The sequence below is a fragment of the Colletotrichum gloeosporioides genome (genome assembly GCF_011800055.1).
Source record: "Colletotrichum gloeosporioides strain Lc1 chromosome Unknown consensus_13, whole genome shotgun sequence".
Taxonomy (NCBI): domain Eukaryota; kingdom Fungi; phylum Ascomycota; class Sordariomycetes; order Glomerellales; family Glomerellaceae; genus Colletotrichum; species Colletotrichum gloeosporioides.
Genome location: NW_025544658.1, coordinates 689,688 through 711,131, shown reverse-complemented (window position 1 = coordinate 711,131; position 21,444 = coordinate 689,688). Strand labels below are relative to the sequence as shown.

Here is a 21,444-nt window from a genome sequence, read left to right as displayed (position 1 = left end):
AGGAAGCAAATGCCCCAGTCAGCGACGACAGGAATCACAGTAACAGACGTTATGCGCCAAACGGCCTGAGCACGGCACGACAGCGGCCAGCAATGGCTACGCCGGACCTTGGGCACGAATAGCGACACCAACGACATGGACGCTTACCTATGCCAATGCCAATGTCAAAGCCCGGTCGACTGTCGAACTGACTGGTCTACGTACGCAGTACCATGACTACCTACGGACACCCAGCAGGCCCAGCAGCAACGCGACAGCAGCGACCACCTCCCATCCGTTGACCGCCCTCCACCACGGCGCTTCATGTCCATGTCAAATGAGCCGTTGAGAAAACAGACAAACAATACGGACCGATCTGCACGCCCTGCATCATCAATCAGAATAGGGGACCACCTGTCATCACCGCTACGTGCGTACCTGACGATTACCTACAGCTGCCGCCGACACCGCCGCATTTACCGCCCGTCGTGCTCATCATCATCTTCATCGTCCCTCTGCTCCCCGTCGCTCTTCAGGGGCCCTCGCCAGGAACCTAGACACCTCCCAGCGCTGTCCGCTCCCCTGGCTGGGCTGGCTCGCCTAGCACAGCAACCCCCCGGCGACTATTTGGCTTTTCTCTCGTTTTGCCTCGTCATCATCAAACAATCGGGTTATTTCTGCCATCATCTCCACCAAAAGAGTGGGCCGCTCGTCTCCCAGTCAAATGCTAGAACGAGACACACCAAATTACCTTTCGCATCCCCACAGACAAAACCTACGATAGGGCGGAGCAGGGGTGGTTGCTCGCATCTGTTTCCCATGCCGCCAGGGACTGCCCGCTGCCCGAACCGCTCAGAATCTGAACTGACTTGACAATGGGAGTCTGGCCTTCGTGGAGGCTCGTGAGGGTGCACTGCGCAACCAAGAAGACATGATGGGCGGGAAACCCCAGAACTCAGAGCACACGACGGCCACTGATGAATCCCTCGCCAACACCCGTTGATCAATGACCAGCCTCTGGCCGTGAAGGTGGCCATCCATCCATCCATCCAGCGCCCGCCGTGCCATGCCATCCCTGGGCCTGGCGATGGCCAAAATGTGGCCGCCGGCACTCGGGTACCTACCCAACCACCACCGCCAGTGCTCGTCAGATAAGGTAGACTTGGCGGTGCTCTGACCCTGTGCCAGACGAATGTTCCAAAGCTTCCATGTAGCCACTCCCCTCCTCGATTGGGCAAGCACCGTTGTCGCCGGCCGGGCATCATTGAGCGTGCGCTGTCATGGAGGGCATACAGAGTGTGGCCAGAGCCACTCCATCTCGCATTATCCCGAGTCCCAGATCACCCAACGCGCAGTATCCGGATCTCTTCGCAGCATCTCACGCACATCTCTCGCCTCCGCGTCGTACGGCCGTGCCTGACGTCTACCTGCGATGGTCTGGCACCTTACATGAACGGCAACCAGCCCCCGACAATGGGCAGGCGCAGCTCATTACCGCTCATTTCCCACGCGGCACCCTCACAAAGACCATCTTCGAGACTAGCCGCCGCAGAAGCTGTCGCCACCCTAGTGTTTGCGCCAGCTTCTTCTTGGCAGCCGAACCTCGAAGGGAAAGGGAAGAAATGCATCATTATGCCCATGACCGTAATGTTACGGCACGAGGTGCAGAGTGCCATCTAATGAACGCTCGGACGCTATGAAATTGGCTGCGGCCATCAGAGCACGTATCAAAGTCACGAAACAAAGTTGCGCTGGAGCTGTTTGAATGGTCCCTTGCTCCCCCTTCCCAGCCCATGCCTATTCCGTGCTGTCACTGACGTCTGAAGCCGAGCCTCTCTTTGCTATAGCATGGCCAATCTCGATCCAAGGGCCTTGCGAGAGTGCAACGATGCAAGGTGCAGGGGCACCCGGCTGCTCCGCCGTATGAAAGGGGCAATATCATGGAATCACCCCATTCGTTCTGGAAGAGAGGTCTGTTTGCCAGAGGAAACCTTCTGGCGCGCCGTGACGGTGAACAGGCCCGGCATTCATACACGCCAGCCTTGGGGACAAGCCATTTGGCCTGAACAAGTCGTCATCCTCGTGTGCGTTGGCCGTTTGGCACACTAGTATCTATTAATGGCCCTTGGGACAAGACAGACACAGCCGTTGAACCGTTGTCCCAAGGGCCCTTTGCAACTGGACTGCCCTTTGGACAGTAGGAGAGCACTGTGTGTCCGTGGCGTGGTACATGCAGCAGGAGTACAGAAGCCTCCGTCGACGGCTTCGAGTGTTCTGCACGTTAGCGGGGTTCCTAATTCAAATGCTGAATGACGCGCCGGGCTTGCAGCCTCCTCGCCGGGGAAACGTCTTCAGAAAGCCATCCTGCAGGCCGCCCTGCTCGTACTGCGGTACTCGAGCAAACGTCCATGGAGAACAACATGCCATTAGAGTCGGAATCGGCCCCCAGAGGGATACACACGACAGGGACACACAACAGCCGACCCCTCTCCGCCGAGGATCAGCATCACCAAGTGGACGGCCTTGACGTCTCTGCCTCTGCTGGGTCGGCTCCTGTGCAGGGCAGCTGAGCATCTGAGCCAGAGAGCAGCGGCCAAAAAGGGGTGCCGCCGCCAACATCTGTGACAAGATGCTGCAGGGATGGAAGCACTAGCCTGGCACAAAAGCTGGATGCGTGGGGAGAGGCGATGGTCCATGCATGAAGGCAGGAAATTGGGAGATTGGCACTAGTCCCGCCGGGGAAGGTTTCCAGAAGCCTTCTAGAAGGGATTGACGGCGTAGAAGCCTGGATGGAATTACGGCTGCGTCAAAGGGATGGGCTGCGCCGCCGTCTCGCCGCTTCATCTGCGACGAGTGTGGAGCCCCGAGGTCAAACCGCCCCTGCAGGTCCTTTTTTCCCTCTCCACTCCTTCTGGAATGCTTCGAGAAGGTTGGTCGGGCTCAGGGGTCCCCGGGTAATTGGCCGGCCGAGCAAGATTACACGGACTTCTTGCTGCACACGGCAGGGCCTAGCAAGCAGGGCACCTGGCATCGTATCAGCCTTGGACGCGCTTGCTGGCGTCGCGCGGACGGACTGGAGGCCCGTCTCACTCACACGGTCACGGTACCGTACAGCGCTCAGCTCGCGCCTGGCCATGGTTATGGTTGTCGGGCTCGGGCAGCTCAGACAAAACGTCCGTACGGTCGACATTGTCGTGTGTGTTTGTCGCCCTGGCCTCCCGTTCGAGTGCGCGAGCATGGCTGCCTTGACTTGAGAACGGGACTGCCGTTGGGAAAGAGAAGGGTTGAAGTTTGAAATGACTGGATGATGGGGGGATGCAATGGGCTTCCGGCATGACCAGCGCGATGCATCACGGGACAAGCAGGGCAAGGGATGACTCCCAACCGTCAACCGTCATCGTAATATCCCGCGGCTCTGCTCCCGAAGCTCAGACTGGCTCGAGCAGGGTCCCATTGCAAATGGGCGGCCCTTTGCCAGAGCTTACCACTCCCACAGAAGTTAGCGGTATCCGCATCGTCAAGACATGGACCTTGTGTTCTCGCAGCAGCCCAGACACAGGCGCGCCGCACAGCACGGCATCTACCATGGGCTAAGGCACACATGCGGCATCGTTTATTGCACCCGCAATGCAAGGTACGTGGTGTGGTCAAGGTGATGGGGGTCTGTAGACTAGCGAGCATCGACGGAGATTGCCGCAGGCGACATTGAACAAAGATTGTCTGTGCGGGTCGTACTACTGCAGTTACAGAGATCCTAATCAGTCGAAGCTCACGAGCAATCTGGTGACACTGACCGCCAACCTCGATGAGGAAGAACGAGAGACGTGGGGAATGGGAGAAGCGAGAAAAGAGAGCCCCCTAACCCCAGCACGGACGAGTCGAGAACATGCTTCGACGGTCAGGCGCAGATGATGCAGAGAAGCGGTCAGCAGAGCCAAAAGGCAGTTGGAGGCTCTGCTCGATGCTGAGTGTAGTGCAAAGTATGGAGCATGTGGTAAGGCGGACGAGGTTAACGACTCTGCAGCCAGCATCGTCCCAAACAGCAAACCCGAGCTAAATTGAGCGTGTACGAGTCGTACAACCATCCTCGGGGCAAGCTGTTTCAGGCGGCTGGCTTACATACTGCATCCAACTCAACAGCTGAAGAGACGAGTATGTACGTACGTACTGCACTGCACGTCGAGAAGGGGAAGGGAATGGGGAAGGGGATGCGGCTGCCGGATCTCCGCAACAAAGTGAAGATCCTAGGTTCAGTCTGCTTGCTGCCGTCTGCGAATAGCCTGGACATCTGCATCATCGGCCGACAAACAGCGCGGTGGCGCAACACGGCGCTAGCGGGAGGGAATATCTGTTCCTGGCAGGTCATAGTCGAATGTCAACTCGGCGCGGCGGCTACAGAATGATTGACGGGCGCCGACGTCGTTTCCTATGCATCAACCCTTGGGCCTCTTGGGGGGGGGACGCTTCCATGATTGTTCCATGCAAGCTTCTATTCATCCTTCCATTGTCGCTTACTGCCTTCCATTGTGCGACCAGGTTCAGCGCTCCGACCCCTGACGTTGGCCCCCAGACTTGCTTCATGGGCCGTGCCCCTCGATGCCGCACCTTTCACAGTGCGCCTCTCACTGAAGACTTGGGAGATACCTTGCAGATGGTCGTCCATGGGCACGATTGGCATCATGTTCCGTCATGTCTGTGCCTGCTGGGTGCCATCCTCACGACGCTACAACACGACAGCATCACCGTCAGAGTATTCGACAAGTACAGAAGGAGAACCGGCGTCCCTGCGGCCTCCTACCTGGTCCTGCCTCAGGCTCACAGGCCACCCCTAAATATCGACCATCATGCATCCTTGTTTGTCGTCAACCAGGAAGACCAGGTCACATCAACAGCCTCGGTGAGGGCCGCGAAACCGAAAATCTTGTCTATTTTTGTCGGATACAGTCCTCTTCTTCTCTCTCGCGGCGGGCGATACACCGCTCTCTCAGGTGTCCGCGCTGTGGCAGACGCCACAAGATGCCAGATGCTAGATGCCCTCGAGCCCCAGGATGGCCGTCCGTCGAGGCCTTCAGCTAGCGTTCCAAGTTTATCAAGACAACGACGATGCCGTCGACATCTGCGTCAGCCCTGCTGCCACCGTGCAGCCTCAGCCTCCCGTCGACTCCGTGCCGGAGCAACGACATCTCCTAGCCAGTGTCTCTCTTGCGCCGCACTAACGACCGCTGAACCGGACACACGCACGCGCACACACACACTCGACGAACGCCCGGCCTGATCGCACCTCGAAACCAATCACCGTACCATTGTCAATGCTGTAGCGCCCTCCGCCTCCCGTCCAATGCACCCCAGGGACAGAGACGGCACACCCAAGCCTCACCTGGATCCAAGATAATACCAGAGACCACCATCAAGACCCTCAAGCGTGGCGGGTGCACATGTCAGCCAACTGGGTGCTTCCCGCGACCCGGGCTAGTCAGGATCAAGGGCGAGACGAGAAGAAAAAAAATCAAAGTCGGAATGGAGTCGTCAATAGCGCGCCCCAATCTCCCGATCGTGGCCATAGCCCATGGTTTGTTTAATAATGCCCGCGACGGCCGTTCCGTTCGCCATTCAGCGGCTCAGAACTTTTGCCCTGCACACCTCTTGTCGAGTTCCTTGAATTGTCCTTTCTCGATCTGGACATGAAACGCCCGTGCCGAAACCTCGTCTCTGTCAGTCGCCAAACGACGTCTCCAGCTTGACTAGCACGGGATAGAGCAGCGCTAGCCTCGCCTTGCCTTGCTTTGCTTGCCCTACTACTCGCCTCGCTGGCAACTGGACGACGACGGCTAAACACGACAACGACCACTCGTTCAGGAGTGTCCCGTCAGGCCAGACGCCGGCAGTTGGAGGGATGGGCATGCTAAATCTCGTTAGACCCACCCACACGAGGAAACCACGTCTGCTAGCTAAACTTAGCTGAGTGGGATGAACTGACTCCGAGATGACCGTCGGCCGGCGGTGCGACGCTACGCCGTCTTTACGGATACACTACCTCTGAATCCTACCCCGAGAGCTGTCAAATTGCTGTTGCCAAGCTCGGGGCGCTGCTCAACAAGCACTCTGGTGGCCGTCGCGTCGCAAGGGACGCAGATTCCACGATGGTGGCCCCGTTGGCTGTTTCGTCCTTTTGGTTGCATGGCACGCACGCGCACACCTTTTCCACGATGCATAGACTCTCTGCTTGTCCAGGCTGACCTTGTCTCGCGCCTTCAGACGGCAAGGGCCAGCAACCCATCAGACAGTCAGCGCCCAAAAGATATCGAACCGGATTCACGGGGGAAACTCCTGATGGGTCTCCCTGCGGCGAGAACCGGCATTTCCGCTGTTCCACATGATCCCGGCAGCTTGCCAGGCCGCCGGGAAGCGAACGGGTCGAAGCAATGCAGCCGTGAAAACAACAGCCACGGGCTGCATCTACACGAAGCCGCCGCGGTAGAAGACAAAACAACCGTCTACGGGCTGCATCACGCGCGCTCCGCAAACGCGATCGCGACGTGCTAATTGGCAGGCGCGGGAGGACGATGGACGAGGCCCCAGGGAGCACGTCCAACAAGTGCCCTCCCGCTCGGGAACCTCAAAAGTCATGTGCCCACACGGACTCTCGCTACTGACTTTCTGGCGCGGCTTCTGGAAGGCATCGACAACACCATCATGGTCCTTTTGGCTAGACACCCGACCGAACTGTAGGCATCGACCTCTCCACCTTGGGCACCATTGGGCTTCCTACCGGTGATCATCTCAACGTTCGTCTCTTCATGCTGGCGAGGATGTGCAAAAGGAGGCGAATCTCTCGCTCAAGCAACGCTGCCTCTTTGCCTCCTGAAACCGCCATTAAAAATTCAATCCGGCCGAGTACCAAGAAACTGACTCAAGAAACCTCAAACTTCCACAGGCTGAGCGTCCGGCTCCACACCCTCATCGGGGCCGACGGCCGCCACTCCCTGCCGCCGCTGTCCCAAGGTGCAGATTTCCAAGACACACAAAGTGCAGGTCGCGGGACTGGCATCATCGGAGGATCGAACTGAACAGGACCGGCAGGCAAATGAACAAGACGGCGCTGCGTGTTCCCCATCGCCAGTCATAATTCGAGGACGCCAGAAGCTCAGAGATTGCAGGCTCTGACGTCGTCGAGTCCTGTACCCCTCGATGTCTGCGGACTGAGATGGATGGGCCATAAGCTTTTCTCGGACCCGTGAGCCTGTGAGGGACTGGTCGGAACTGACCCTTTTGAAGCGTTACATAGGGTCTTCGGCAGGCAGATCCACGACGGGCCATGACGAGGGCTCAGCGAGCGCAGCAGCCTGATCTGGACTGACTCCGCGGTTCGACCGCGCAGCAGGGAGCGTAAACCTTGCGGGAGCAATGCCAACCCCGGCTGCAGGTCTGGGTCACGCCCGTCCCATTGGGTTCCTCGACATCCGACAAGACGGTTCACCCGTAATTACCGAGCATTATGGTGACGGTCAGACGATCTAATCCGGGGAAGCGAATAATACCCGAAACCTGCAAAGATGCTCACGACGACGCACTCGCAGCTCTCGGTTATCTTTTACCGCAACGCAAGTGGGTAGGGTCTCAGCAAGTCTTGATACCATTTCGTTCGTACGTGTTGGGGCCCCGTGCGTTGGGAATGATCGCCCGCGAGTCCCACGCTGGCTGTGCTTCATTCATGCCTGGAGTCACGTTCCAGACGTTGGCTTGACATTGCCGAGCGGCCGTGGGTGCCTCGCTGTCAATTCTCCGGTCCCGCTGCGACGGACCAGCAACCTTCGGGGAGCATCCCTACCTGGCCCGGAGGCGATCACGGTCGTCTATCGCGCCCAGTTGGACGGGCTCAGCTGCGCTGCGCATCCGACTTCCCAACACTGCTGCTGCCAACCGGTCGCGGCCTGCAGGTCTCGCAGCCGGACGTGGGGGGGCAGGCGTTGCTTTTCCTTTGCAAAATCACCAATGAGCGACAATCAGTGACCGCGGTTTTGATTAAGTGCAGCCGGCCCTGGAATTCGGGCTGGCGTCCGTCAGCTCTTGGCCGCGAAGGGAGCCTGTTGATTACACATTGGGCAAGACACTCGGGGATGTCGGAAGTCGACCGGTGAGAAGAGCGCAAAGGTGCATCGGGGACTGATTCACAACGTGCCAGGGTCGCATTCCGATGCGGTTGATCCACGACAGCAAAGACCGTCAGGAGGCCCCGTGCTGAGCAGCCATCTTTCGCCTGCGCGGTCCGCTCCGTGATTCCGCCCGGGGCCGGCGCCGTGGCCAGGACACGGACCAGTGTCGCCGCCGAGCAGCCATCGCGGCATCCGAGCTTCGCGAGCGGAGGACGGCAAGCTTTTTGGAGTCCTTGTTGCACGATGCACCGGCGGACCCGAGCCTGCGTCACGGTGTGCATGTTGAGCTGCAGATGCAGCTGCAAGGCGGCCTGGCGTCCTTTCGCCCTACCGATGACGGTCTTACATGACGGAGGGGTCCGACGAGGTGGATGAGGCGCTGAGACATGCTGTCCAAAAAGTGCCATACAGGAGCCGCCATAATGGACGACATGACACCGTCGACTGCCAATCACTCTTTGTGAGGAAACGGCTCCCGCGCCATGTGTTGTTGTTGTCTCAATACCGGTGAAGGATTGAGGATGGTCACCCTGCGACGACGGGCGAGAGATTGGCTCGCCGAGTAAATGCTTGGTGCCCTGCACAGGGATGCGATTCGACGAGGCTCACCGAGCGCGGGGTCGCGTCCGCCCCCCTGGTGAAGAAGAATTTGGGGGATTGCGACTGTCGTGTCCGAGAGGTCTATCGTGCATTGTTGTCTCTGAAAGAGAGGCCGGTTGCAAGGCTGACATCGCTTGACTCGGGAAATGGACTAATGGATCTAATAGCACCACGGCTGGGTATAATGCTTTGGGCCGTGACATCATGGCCGATCGCGATTCCACACATGCGTGTCTAGGGGTTCTGACGGAGGTCAGGGCCGCCTCCGAAAGATGCATCGTGTTCCCGTCTGTTCCCCCTATTCCCGCCGCGCGGGACGGCCCTAAAGAGGGAGTCTCCGCGGCCACCAGCGACCTGAACCAACGTAAGCGAAGCCGGAACCGCAGCGAGACAAGGAACGGGTCGACATTTGTCTTCTCATTCGCACACGCCGCGTTTCCTCTCCTCAGCGGGGTATTTGGGAGGATCCTGCATCAGCAGGGCGTCATGGGAGGTGGCATTCCACGCACGCGCCGCCATTAGGGGTCGCCAACCAGGCGCACTATACACATGCGTATGCATCATGTCGGGGCTGACGTCCAGATGTGTCTGGCCGGTGAAGGTCTCTCCAGCATTCGTTTGGCAGTGCTGCCAAGGCCCTCCAGTGTGGGGGGGTTTCTGCTGGTTGAACGAGGGCTCTCAACATCAGAGGCTGGGGAGTGAATCAAGCACAAGAGATTGGATCAAATGGACGCGAGGCAGGATCTGCCTGAGAAGGGGTGAGGTGAGGTGAAGTGAATGACCCATCCACCGGGCTGCTCCACGAGTATATATAGACGGACGTCGACAACAAGAGCCTGCAGCTATCCGCAAACAACCACCTCATCCATCACACATCCACCTTCACTGTCATCATTTTGGCAATAGCCTCATCCGACACCAGACCACCCTCAACCAGTCACAATGGGACCCCACGTCAAGACGGCCCAAATCCCCGCGCACGGCACCGTGCTGGACATTGGCGGCGGCAGCATGTCCTCCAACGTCCTGGACGACCTGCGCGCCGTTTTCCCCATGGCGGCCCGCAAGGGCGAGGCCAAGGAGTACCCTACCATGCCCGACGAGCTCCTGTACACCGACGAGGGCCTCGCGATCTGGGCCAAGATCATCTTCACAAAGGAGAACTACCAGGCCCGCGACGAGATCCAGCTGTTCAAGGAGAACAGCACCGAGATTGCCGTCGACATTCCCGAGGGCGCCGTCATGGTTGACCTCGGTGCTGGGTGAGTAGCCCCTTTTGTGAAGACGAGCACGACTGACCTTTCCAGCGACATGCGCAAAGTCAACTACCTCCTCGGCCAGCTCAAAGCCATGGGCCGCCCGGCCACGTATCTCGCCCTCGATATCTCGGAGCGGTCGCTGCGGTCCAACCTCGACCTCCTCGCGCCCGCCCACGCCGGCGGCAGCGTCCGGATGGCGGGCCTCTGGGGCGACTTCGCGGCCGGCCTGGACTACAGCGACGCGCTGCCCGCCGACGTCCCGCGCGTCTTCCTGTCGCTCGGGTCCGTTCTCTTCAACGACCCCTGGGCCAAGGCCGTCGCCTCCCTCCGCGAGTGGTCCGCCATCATGCGCCCCGACGACCTCATCCTCGCCGGCATGGACGGCCACGACGTCACCTCCCCCAAGGTCTGGGACGCCTACCACGCCCACCCGGACCTCTTTGAGACCTTTTTCCACAAGGGCCTCGAGCGGGCCAACGCGCTCCTCGGCGAGGCCGTCTTCAAGCCGCATGACTGGGAGATTTGCGGCGAGATCGAGGAGGACGAAGGGCGCCACCGCTTCTTCCTCAAGGCGAACCGTGACGTCGCCGTCTCGGCGGCCGCCACGGGGGGCGACGCGGGGCTGGTCCTGCCGCAGGGCACCGAGCTCGACTGGTTCGACGCGCACAAGCGCCCGCAGTGGATGGTCAGGGAGATGTGCGCGGCGGCCGGGCTGGAGATTGTCAAGTCGTGGGCGGTCGAGGGCTCCGAGATGCGACAGTACCTCATCCGCCTGGACACGGGCACCGAGCAGCCGTCTGACAGTGATGATAGCGCCATCAGCGTCAGCGGTGTGTAGTGCTGCGAGGCAGGGTGACAAGGCAACAGACAACGCGGACGGGGCAGGTGAACGGTTTCTGGGTCTATTCCCTTCTGTCTCAATGTGGCTTAGACGGTGGCCAGCAAAGGGGGCACGCTGGTACACACCTTTAGTATACCCAACGGAAATCTCCCGCTGAGAACAGACAGCGGCGGCAATGGCAATACAACGTAATATATGTTAATGAACTCATGGTCCATCCAATACGAGACAGAATGGTGAATGCCTCTCATGGTCCAACCCAGTGTAAGCGACAGAAAGGTATCTCTCATGGTCCGCCTGTATCAGTGATGGTATGCCTCTCGTGGTCCTTCCCGTGCGAGATGAAATGGTATATGCCTCTTTCCCTGGTATGAGAAAGGATGGCATCTCTCATGATCTGCTTAGTATGCCTCTTTCATGATACACCCAGGAAACCGAACGCCTTGAGTCTAAATGCACATCCGTGTGTGGTGACTGCGCCTCGGCTGCTAATCTATATTCATGGCGCCTGCCTACTAGACCAAGCACAGCGTCCCCGAGGTCTTGCCCACATGATCTACGACGTCTTCCCACCAGCCGTGGCGATCCACGATGCGGTCCGGGATGGGCAGCGGCGCGTCGTGGACGTTGGACGCCATCCACTCGCGAGTCTTTTTCAAAGCTTCATATGCGGGCGGGACGCTCTACGAAAGGGGGGTCAGCTTGGCCGGGCATTGGGTCACGGGATGGAAGGAAGGCACGGCACTTACCGAGCGGCACTTTGTCTCGGTCACCGATTCGAACCAGTCGAGGGCACACGTGCTGTGCTCCTCGTCTACTGCTACAACGCCCAGCAGGAACACGGGGAAGAAGGGCGCTTGCGCGGTGAACATGTAGCCCGACGTGGGCATGACACGGATGGTCGCCGCCAGGTTGGCGGCGTGACATAGCACGTCCGGGTGGTTGCGGGGCAGCCTCAGGAGGCGGCACTGAAGGTAGATGATGGCGGCGAAGCGCCACGCCTCGGCGGTCGAGGCCGTCATGCCCTCGTTGGAGTTGATGGCGCCGTGGGCGTCGAGGTGGCCGGAGCGCAGCAGGCCGGCGATGGTGTCGACGCCCACCTTGACCTTGGTCACGCCCGTCGCCCGCTCAAACTCGTACCACTGGGAGAGGCCCAGGAGGTCGTGGAGCATCCGCAGAGCCATGGGCCCGGCGATGAAGGAGCTGTCGACGGGGTCCAGGTGGGTGAGGGCGGCCACGTGGGTGATCTGGGCGAACTGGTAGAGGAGCGACGGGGACATGCCGCATCCGCCGTGGATCCTGCTCGTGTTCAGCTCGGACCCCTGGAGCAGCCAGACGAACTGCTTGTCTTTTGTGTTGTCGAGCATGAGCGGCATCATCGGGAGAGCGAAGATGGCGGCCCTGCTGGCGAGGATGGCGTTGCCCACGCGGGCATCCGACGGCTGGATGTTGACGGGATCCCGGTAGCGGTGGCCCGGGTCCGACGCGTCCAACAGCTGGCAGGAGAGGCGGGCGCCGTCCAGCCAGCGGGGGACGCGCTTCTGGAGGCGCCAGTGCTCGTTGCAGACGACATCGTTCATGTTCAGCAGGGCGATGGCGGCGAGGACGGCCTCCATGTCACCGTCGCTCAGGCTGTCGTTGCGAGCGGCACCGAGCTGCAGGCTCAGCAGTATCACCGCCCTCTTGTAGTGATACTCGGCCATGTCCTTGTACTTTTGCAGCGGCCGGTAGTCAAAGACGTAGGTGCCGGCGAGCGCAAGCAGCGCATGCTTTACGCAGTTGTCCTTGTAAGCCATCTGCGCAATGTCCACCAGCCAAGTGTTGGTCCTCCGGAGCACTGTCCGGCCAGAGCACCAGGCGACAATGTCTGCGGAATCAGCGGTGCTCACATGTGCGATGGTGCTGAACTCACAAAAGCCAAAGAACCTCTGGTCCGTGGGATGAAGCTCCTCAAACCATTGATCTGGGTACTGGTGGGCCCTCAACCACACAGTCAGTTTGTTATGGGGGCTCTTCTGACGGTTGTCGTCGCCCTCGTGGCCCGCGGCAAACCGGCGCGCACCGAGTTTGATGTAGCCATTGACGATGCCCTTTTCGAGTCTCACATAGTTGAGCCCTTCCAGCTGCCTCGTCTCTACGTGATCCTCAAACGGACTAGAAAAGTTCAGCTCAAGGGGGCATTCCCGCGGAAGCTGGGGCGTGACGATGAGCTCATATTGTGATGATGGCGGTTTCGGGCCGTGCAGGGGCCCTTCAGCGAGTCCTGTTTCTTGTCAGTCCATTGTTCAACTCGACTGCTTGTTTCCCCTTTTCCCTCTTGCTTCCCTGCTGTGCCTCTCGCGAGGACAGGGAGCATCACAGGGGTCAAACGGTAGCTTACGGGACAAGGACTGCGCCGACGGGTGGCTCCTTTCAAATCGTGAATTATTACACAAACGACGTCTCCGAGCGGGCGGGTTCGATGGTTCGTGCTGGGCGACTTCTGCGGGGGGCGATTGAAGGTTGCTGTGAGTATGACTCGTCTGGTAGCTCGTCTCCGCACTAGCCAGCAGCGTCGCAGAGTTGGGAGGCGACGTGGACGGGTCAGACGACGGGGGAGAAGCCAAGCTAGAACGTGGCGGATCAACCTCGCGGGCTCTCTTGCGAGGCCTGTTCGTGATGGCAAAACTGCTGGCCATGTCCTAATAGACGGGCCAAAAGCTAGACTAGGTCGGATGAAGCACCAGCTCCAGCACCGGGACGGGTCCCGGAATCGGGAGACTGGATGTCCAGGAGGACGAGTGTCTCCAGAAAAGAGGAGGACAACGCCCGGGTCGGGGGTGCTGGGATCGCGGCGTGTTTGAATCGTGAGTGGAGAGCTCGCACTCGACGTGTGGAGAGGCCAGGGAGGACTGATGGGGGAACGCAGGAGGAGGAGACACTTGAGGCGGAGCCCGCAACGACGGAGCGCTTAGCGTCGTGCAGGTGCGGCCCAGTGAGGAAAGATGGGATGGGGCCGAAGAGAGAACAGCAGGCGTGCCGTGTTCCCCCCGGCGCTGGTCTCGCTAACACGAGCCAGGGCGTTCGGTAGGGCCAGCAAACAAATGCCAGGACCAGGCCAGGACGACAACGGCCGGCTCCGGCAACGGCACCCGCGGCTGATTGTCGAGGTACCCGTACGCGGCTCTGTGCTCTCATTCAAAGTTTTCTCTATCCCCAGTGTGCTGGCGACGAGCGTCGGCCGCTGGCGGGTCAGACGGTCACCCCAATTAGCGTTGCAAAGGGTGCGGACGGCGTGAAGATTGACAGCTCCCCGAGCGTGACAGTGACAGCGGTTGTGGATAAGCGCAGAGGACCTCAAGGCAAGGCAACGGGGCACTGAGGGCACCGAACAGGCCGGGACCGAAACGCCGGGGCCCTAATTTAGCGGTGGTCCACTCTGGCCGAGTCCGCCCTCCCGTAGAGGCAATAAGAGCAAGAGCAGGTACGACGGCACGAAGCGTGGAATGGACGTCAGGCAAAGGGCCTTGGACGCTGGGTACGAATAGGATGGTATCCGTCCGTAAGGCCAGACGTAGGCTCAGGGCAAGGCACGGACGGAGGACTCGCTACTGTCCGCCGTTGAGGCTGGTCTCTGATTAAGATTTCAGCTCGCAGATGAGGATGGAGACGAGGATGGAGCTGACGGCCGCGGGAAGCGCAGCACCCTGTATATCTCTCTCAGTGGTCTCGTCTCGTCTTGGCAGGTGTTGCCAGGGCGTGCGCGAGTCGGGGAAACCTCCGTGCAGCGTGTGATGTAAGGAATGCTGTCTATGTGAGGATGCGAGGAGTCGTCGAGCATGTATGTCTCGTGTGCGAGATGCAGATTGAGGGGATTTGGTGCTGACAAGCCTTGGACAGGAGACAAGCAAGAGACAGGAGGCAAGACAAGGGCAGACGCAACCTGTCAAATGACCTGATGTCGCTCGGTGATGTCTTGCTTGATCTGGCTGGCGGCCGCAGAATAGAGTTCAAGCCAATGGGACCTTCCCGCTCATCGGACGGCACTGGTTCTGTCTGAGTTGTGATGGGACGGCGGTGGTGGTCTTGCCCGCACGGGACAGCGAGGTAGCGCCCAGTAGCGCGCGGAGAGAGAGAGAGACCTGGGCACGGATGCCGGAATGTAGTGGTGTAGTAGACGCACACCCAGCGAGGCGAGAAGAGCAGAGAGACACTGGACTGGAAGGCGACGGACGTGAGGCGATAGGATAGGGCGCCCTGTCTCGTCCTGCCGTGCGTCGGGTGCCTTAGCGCGGCTGCAACTGTGACACGATCTTTTAGCTACATGACCGGTGAGGAGAAATGAAGACTAAGGAAGAGGGATCCCCTCCCCTCCGTAGGGCATGATGGGCAAAGGAATGATGGAAGAGCGGGGTGGTCCAGTGGGATGGCCAGACCACCCACAGACTGGTGTCCTTACCTCGCTTGTTGAGAAAAGAGAGAGAGTGAGACTGCTGGATATGCAAGGAGGCAGCTCCAGTCACGCACTGTCTTGGATGCTGCTGACACGGCACGATCGAGGGCGAGGGTGCGGTGCAGACGTAATGAGGTGGAGGCGAGGGCAGGTCTAGTTGCAGCGCCGATGCTCCTCTGCCGGCGGGTGCCTCGATACCTGACACTGTGGCCGACCCAAGATTGAGGCCCGAGAGACCGATGGAGAGATGCGGAAGGAAGCAAGCGAGAGGTGTGTGAAGTTGCTGTTCCTGGGAGGAAACGGACGTCGAGTAACCCGAGGTCAGGGCTGTGGATGAATACGGACGGCCTTGGTAGAAGCGATGAACAACCGTGGAAGAAAGGGCCGTGGGTACTGATCCGCAGCGCAGCGGCTACGGTACCGCTACCGCTACCGCTCTACCGCCGGTGGGGGGAGGCAACACGCGGCGACGGGACCCCAGGCAAGGTAGGGTAGGTTCCTCTTCCTCCACCCGACCCTTGAGCGAGACGGGAGAAGGAAAGAGAAAGGAGGGACCCGACGGAGGAGACTGCGACTTCGGGTGAAAGTGGTCCTGTCCTATCGCACGTAGGTATTCGTACTCTGCGGTCGTTCACTGGCCCAGTGGCGAGATGCGACACGTTGCGTGCGTGCTTCGCGGACGAGGACGGGGACGGCTTGATGCTGGCTTGATGCTGGCTGCGGATGTCACGCCAGGCCGAACTCAAAGTCGACGGGACGGGGTGTGAGCTTAATTCGACATCTCCTGCCCTGTCGGTTATTTGAGGCCCAAGTTGTCGCTGGACGTGCAATGCCGGACAAAGCAGCGACGAGACAAGCGACAGAGACAGAACCGAAACACCAGAGGTTAGTTATCAGGGCAGCTGGCCAGAGCTCGGAGAGCAGAGGGCAGACGTGAAGAAGGAGGAGGAACGTAGGGTACTTGGGCAGCGGGGAGGGGGCGAGTGAGGAGAGGGCAGCAAGCCGAGCGGGCAGAAAAAAAAAAGGAGGGAACAGCAGGAGAAAGAGGAATGTTGGACGAGACACAAGTGAAAAGACGTGCATATCTAAGCTGCCCTGCCTGAGGAGGAGGTGTGTGTAGTCGATCACTCGCGCACTCGCTGCAGTCTCAAAAACCCTCAGCATGTCTCCCTGTCCCTTGAACAGCTCTACAGCTTGCCATTCCCGATTCAGAGCCGCCCGCAGCTTTCTCAGACACTGGTAATCGAACCAGCTCGTCTGCTGCGCTGCTGCTGCTGCACCTGGCCCAAAGAGCTCGAGTTGGCGGCGAGGGCGGGCTCGAGGGCGAGGCTCAGATGCCTGCCGCCTGCACCCTACCTATCCGCCAACCCCGGTCCATGTCCGAATAGAACAGAACCTGGTCCTGGCTCACCATGAGGTGCGGTGCTGACCCCGGCCGGGCTGACCCTTGAATGTCACCCAGCTGCCCTGTTGCCCTGCTCTCGTTGGCCCGCTGGCCCATGCTCTTCCTCCTCCCTCCTTCCTCCTCTCCTCCACGCATTGCCTTCTTTTCTACATCTAACGAGTCAACCTTTCTTTTTCCTCGCGGGCTGCCGCAGGGATATTTATCAACCACCAACATCCGGGGCCGGCGGAAGCGGGAGAAGAGCGGCGGCAGCGAGAGGAGTGAGGAGCAAACAGCCCAACCCAGCCTGCCATTTTGATTGCCTCCACTGATACCAGGGTACCGGTGTGCCGGGGTCGCCATGCGTCTCGCCCAAAGTTCCAGCTTTCTGCCACCAACACACCTCGTCAATCCATCCAGAAGCAATTCGGTGAGCCAGCCGTTGGTGAGCCTTGGCCTTGTCTCGCATCGAGCTTCCAAGAAGGTGTCGACGCGCATCATCACCACCGTACCCCTCAGCTTTCTTCATCCCCAATCTCGCATATCTCAAAGAAGAAAGCCTCAACTGGCCGTTCATGTGAACGAGGAGGACGCTGGCTGGACAGGATGGATCATGGACGGGCACCCTTGTCTCGCATGTCATCGACGTCCAGTCCAACACCAGCAACACCAACAGCGATAGCAACCATCTGCAACGCAATACGCGACGGATAGGGACCATTGGAACCAAGTCTACCAACAACGCCTACCGATAGCACCAACGAACCTGGCACCAACACCAACACACCTCCAACAACCCCCGCCCGCCACAATGTCTTACCCTGTCTAGCCTGCCGCCTCCTTCTCCTCCTCGTCCAGACCCATGCATTCGCTCCATGCTTCATTCCACAACGCCCACGCCCGGATACCGCCCAGATAGCGCCATCCCGCCGTCACCGACACCGCCTATTCCCCGATCCTAGGGTTCCCGGCGGGCGGGCAGTGTCAGTGCCAGTGTCGACAAGTCGGAACAAGCAGCAAACAACGTCCGTCGTCGATTCCTCGACTCGCAGCACTGCAAATACGTGATGCCTTATCCGTACTGCGGATCCGACAAAGTACCACACATGTTGACCACATTGCCATGCTACCAACAGCTGTGGGACCAACGGACCGCGGCCAAATGTGACGAGCTCCAACTTCGCAGTGTTCCAAGGCTACCTCTGCCCCACGACACGGCCGCCGTGCCTGCCCGCTCCCCCATCTTCCATCGTATGGCCCATGTTCTGGACCACATCTGCCCTGTCGCCAGCCGCATGCTTGCTTCTTCTTGTCACACCCCCGTTCCCTCTTTTGTCAATCGCTGCTTACACCTGCCAGGTAGCATCAAGTCAGGTACCTGACCTATGTTGGGACACCAGCGCGCGCGCGCCCGCTCTGCCTCTCTCTCTGTCCGCCGTCGCCATCGCCATCCATCTGCCTGCTACCTGACTTGACTGCTGCCCTGCCTGCTTACCGGACAGTAGGCATCTGGTCATTGGCCCCGAGCCTGATCTGTCCCAGACACGCAGCAGCAGAGCATTAACCCGCTCTTCACTGGTCGTCATGCCTGCCCCCCTCATCTTGGCCTGGCCAAACGGGTCATTACGGGCGTAGTGGGAGGCAAGGGACTTTCGCCCACGACTCACCTCAGAGACTCCTCGCACACCAGACACTCCTCCCCAAGTCGTTCCCTCGCAGCTCCAACTCCGCCCTCATGCTGCCCCCTCGCGTCCGGCTCGACCACGCGCCGTTCAATCTCTCGCTGCCGTTGCCGCTGTCTTCGCCCCCATCCATTCCACCCGGTGGGCAAGACGTCGAGCTTTTGGGTGTTCGCCGCCCTCCCCTCCCCCCGCGCGCGCTCTGGTCCCGTCCCGTCACGGTTGACCTCTCGCCATCATTACCTGATTATCTCTTTCCTCTTTTCCCGTAACGCTTGACTTGGCCCGCTCTCCACCCGCCTCCCCATCAACCGCCGTCCATCTCCCCCTGCCCGCAATCCTCAACTCTTTTGCTGAAGTGTGACCTGGACCTTGCACTGAGTCCTTTTTCCAAACCGGCGTTCTCCTCCGCTCTCGTCAATTTGCTGTTCCTCTCGCTGTTGGTGCGCCCAAACCTGAATCGCATCCCGTCGTTTGCTTTCCCATCTCGACCCGACCCACTTGGCGTTCCTCGACTGTTTCTTGATCCGTCGTTCCAACGGTCTTGACACCCACGCAGGCCACAGTCTGAGCTTGCTTTCTCGCACTTGACCGTTGTGGGAGGAGCTTTGATAACCTCGGCGGTCGCCTGTTCTGCGGGAACTCGCATGCTGTCTTGTTTCCCCAGGACACTCGTACACCATGGCGGCCCTCGACATCCGCTCGCTGCTCCAGACAGACCAGCCACTGGACCCCGAGACTGAAGCATTTCGACAATACAAGAGAGCTTGCCAGCTGCACCCGGGGGATATCCCACACAGAAACGAAGATGAGACTGTCCTGGCATACTACGGCAAAGCCTCGGTGCACGCCTTCGCCCGCGTGGCAGAGTTCATTGCGCTGCTCACGGACGAGCAGAACTTGCAGTCGACGGGCTACAACCTGGTGGATCAGGCGTTGTGCGAAAGAAAGCAGGGAATGGGCATCCTCGAGGTAGCAACGAAGCAGCGCAAGACACTCAGGTGGGTTGGAGGATCCGTCTGGATGGGTTTCCCAACACTGACAATTTTGGCAGGCAAATCAGCGAAACCGTTCTCAAGGCCCAGCGGGAGATACGAGACATTCTGGTGCAAGCCGAGGAACACGCTCACCCCGAACCCACGCGGCAGCCCGTGGCCCCAGAATCCTGCTCCAGGTCGTCCGTCTCCATCTCCACAGGCGTCTCGGGGTTCTCGACGGGGCCGTTTTCCGCGGCCGCATCGCAGTCGTCCGTCGGGACGTCTCTCGCCCGCGGGGACACCACACGCAGCGAACACGCCCGAAGCGACAGGCGGTCGCTCACCCCCGGCTCACCAGGGTACGATGACGACTACGACGGCGACGACTACGAGATGTCGGGCATGCACGACGGGCTCTCGATGGACGACGAGGTTGCGCGCGCAGACAAGATCGACATGGAGCAGCTGAAGCACAGGGGCAAGGGCCACTACATCTGCCCGGAATGGCGTTCGTGCCAGAAAGGGGGCAAGAAGGAGGACGGAGGCCCGCGGTATTTCACACGCAACTGCATGTTCAGGTATGGCGGAGTCCGTCACAACTCGAGTATCATCGCTGACTGGCTCGCAGACAACACCTGCAAAAGCACTCCAAACCTCACAGGTGCAATCTGCCAGGGTGTCCGAACAAAGAGGGGTTCGCGAGGAAGGACCAGCTCGTCAGGCATCAGCTAAACGTCAAGCACGAAGACCCCAACGAGAGCCAGCCCCCGGTTACAACGACGACCTATTATCCCACGTCAAGGAGGTAGCATTGCAGCAGCAGCAGCAGCGGAGGTTTACGGGATGATCTGGGGATGGTGACATGAAAAAAAGCGAGGTGGGGGGGCAGCAGCAGCGAGACAACGTCCCGAAGGGTTCGCGCTTTCTCTTGTTTCCTCTGATTTGTGATAGCGCGCGTATATGGACTTTTGATGGCACAACGGGTAAACGATCTACGGAGTCTTGGCAAACTGGGTGTACTATTATCATGCGGCTGGATCACGAACGGTCTTTTAAAGTTATGGGCTGCATGGTCAGCCGTCTTTGAATGGGATGGCAGGAATAGCGAAAGGGCGCGGCGGGCGGATCAGGTCATGGCGATGACCATGTTTGGTTGGTTGGATGTTGGGCATTCAACCCGTTGTCATATGCGCTATTATGCGCGACGAAAGTATCAGACCAGTATGCTGGTTCCAACACGAATTTTCATCAGCATCCCATGGGTCAAACCCCGAGTGAAATGCCCCGAGTGAATGCCAACATTGAGAGATTCAGTCAGCCCAATCGGTGGCCATGGGCTCATCACTGTGCCTCTCCTGAGCCGGCATCGTTGAGGTCTATGCGATGGCAGTGAAACATGGGCCAACCCATGCAGACGCCATCGCCGGTGGACAGACTCTTGTCTTGTCCGATTCCTGTTCTTTTCGGTGTTGGAGCAGACGAGCCGCCTGGGCTGACTCGTCCGCGAGAGTCATCACCAAGGTTCCTGCCAGGCCTGGAATCCAAGATCGACTGATGATTAGGCTGCCAAAAACGAGGCTGCTCTTCGGCTGTCATGCAAGGAGACCGATATTCACCTACCGACATGGCATCAGGAGGGCGTGCTCCGGGTTTGCGGCAAGGGCACAGGGGAGCAGAGCACGGGAAGCAGACCGAACGGCCTCTTCTCCTGTCCTCTGCGGCGCAGCCTCCTCGCCGTTTGTTTCCCGCAAGGCGGGGCATCCCCCGGGGCTGGTTGGTCGAGTGGGAGAGGGTTGCCTGCCCCGGGAATGCCTGTCACCGTTTCGTGCAGTCTTACACGGCATGCTGCGCAGACGGTAAGGTAGGCGTGGCGATGTGTAACGCACCGCCGCGTGGGAAGGAAGATCTGATCCCAAATTGGCTGACGCGAGACGCATCTGCCGCCTGGAAGGGTGTCTGCTGCATTCGCTTTTGTTATAAGCGATTGGTCGCGTACCGCCGTCGTGAGATTCTTTTCTTCGGCCTCGCCTGCGGGCATAACGAAGCCAGACGGATAGCCATGGCGTAATATACGGCAGGAGGATGGAAAAGGGCAAACGTATGTCTTCTCTGGCGCCAACGCTAACGCGGCGACGAGGTG

At 59.6% G+C, this 21,444-nt stretch overlaps 4 protein-coding genes across 4 annotated transcripts; 3 read left to right on the top strand and 1 right to left on the bottom strand.

Annotated features, from left to right (window-relative positions):
* Positions 1 to 4,640: 4,640 nt before the first annotated feature.
* Positions 4,641 to 5,195, top strand: GCG54_00002622 (uncharacterized protein; the record flags this gene model as incomplete). The annotated part of the gene is made up of 3 exons (XM_045402711.1): positions 4,641 to 4,660; positions 4,717 to 4,876; positions 5,010 to 5,195. The coding sequence occupies 3 exons, from the start codon at positions 4,641 to 4,643 to the stop codon at positions 5,193 to 5,195; spliced, it is 366 nt and encodes a 121-aa protein (XP_045269329.1).
* Positions 5,196 to 9,674: 4,479 nt separating this feature from the next.
* Positions 9,675 to 10,829, top strand: GCG54_00002621 (Ergothioneine biosynthesis protein 1; the record flags this gene model as incomplete). Its single annotated transcript, XM_045402710.1, has 2 exons — positions 9,675 to 9,994; positions 10,040 to 10,829. The coding sequence occupies 2 exons, from the start codon at positions 9,675 to 9,677 to the stop codon at positions 10,827 to 10,829; spliced, it is 1,110 nt and encodes a 369-aa protein (XP_045269328.1).
* Positions 10,830 to 11,347: 518 nt separating this feature from the next.
* On the bottom strand, positions 11,348 to 13,510 carry GCG54_00002620 (uncharacterized protein; the record flags this gene model as incomplete). The annotated part of the gene is made up of 3 exons (XM_045402709.1): positions 11,348 to 11,515; positions 11,582 to 13,095; positions 13,270 to 13,510. The coding sequence occupies 3 exons, from the start codon at positions 13,508 to 13,510 to the stop codon at positions 11,348 to 11,350; spliced, it is 1,923 nt and encodes a 640-aa protein (XP_045269327.1).
* A 5,498-nt stretch (positions 13,511 to 19,008) lies between these two features.
* Positions 19,009 to 20,113, top strand: GCG54_00002619 (uncharacterized protein; the record flags this gene model as incomplete). The annotated part of the gene is made up of 3 exons (XM_045402708.1): positions 19,009 to 19,328; positions 19,382 to 19,882; positions 19,933 to 20,113. 3 exons carry the CDS (start codon positions 19,009 to 19,011, stop codon positions 20,111 to 20,113), a joined length of 1,002 nt encoding a protein of 333 aa, XP_045269326.1.
* Positions 20,114 to 21,444: the final 1,331 nt, after the last annotated feature.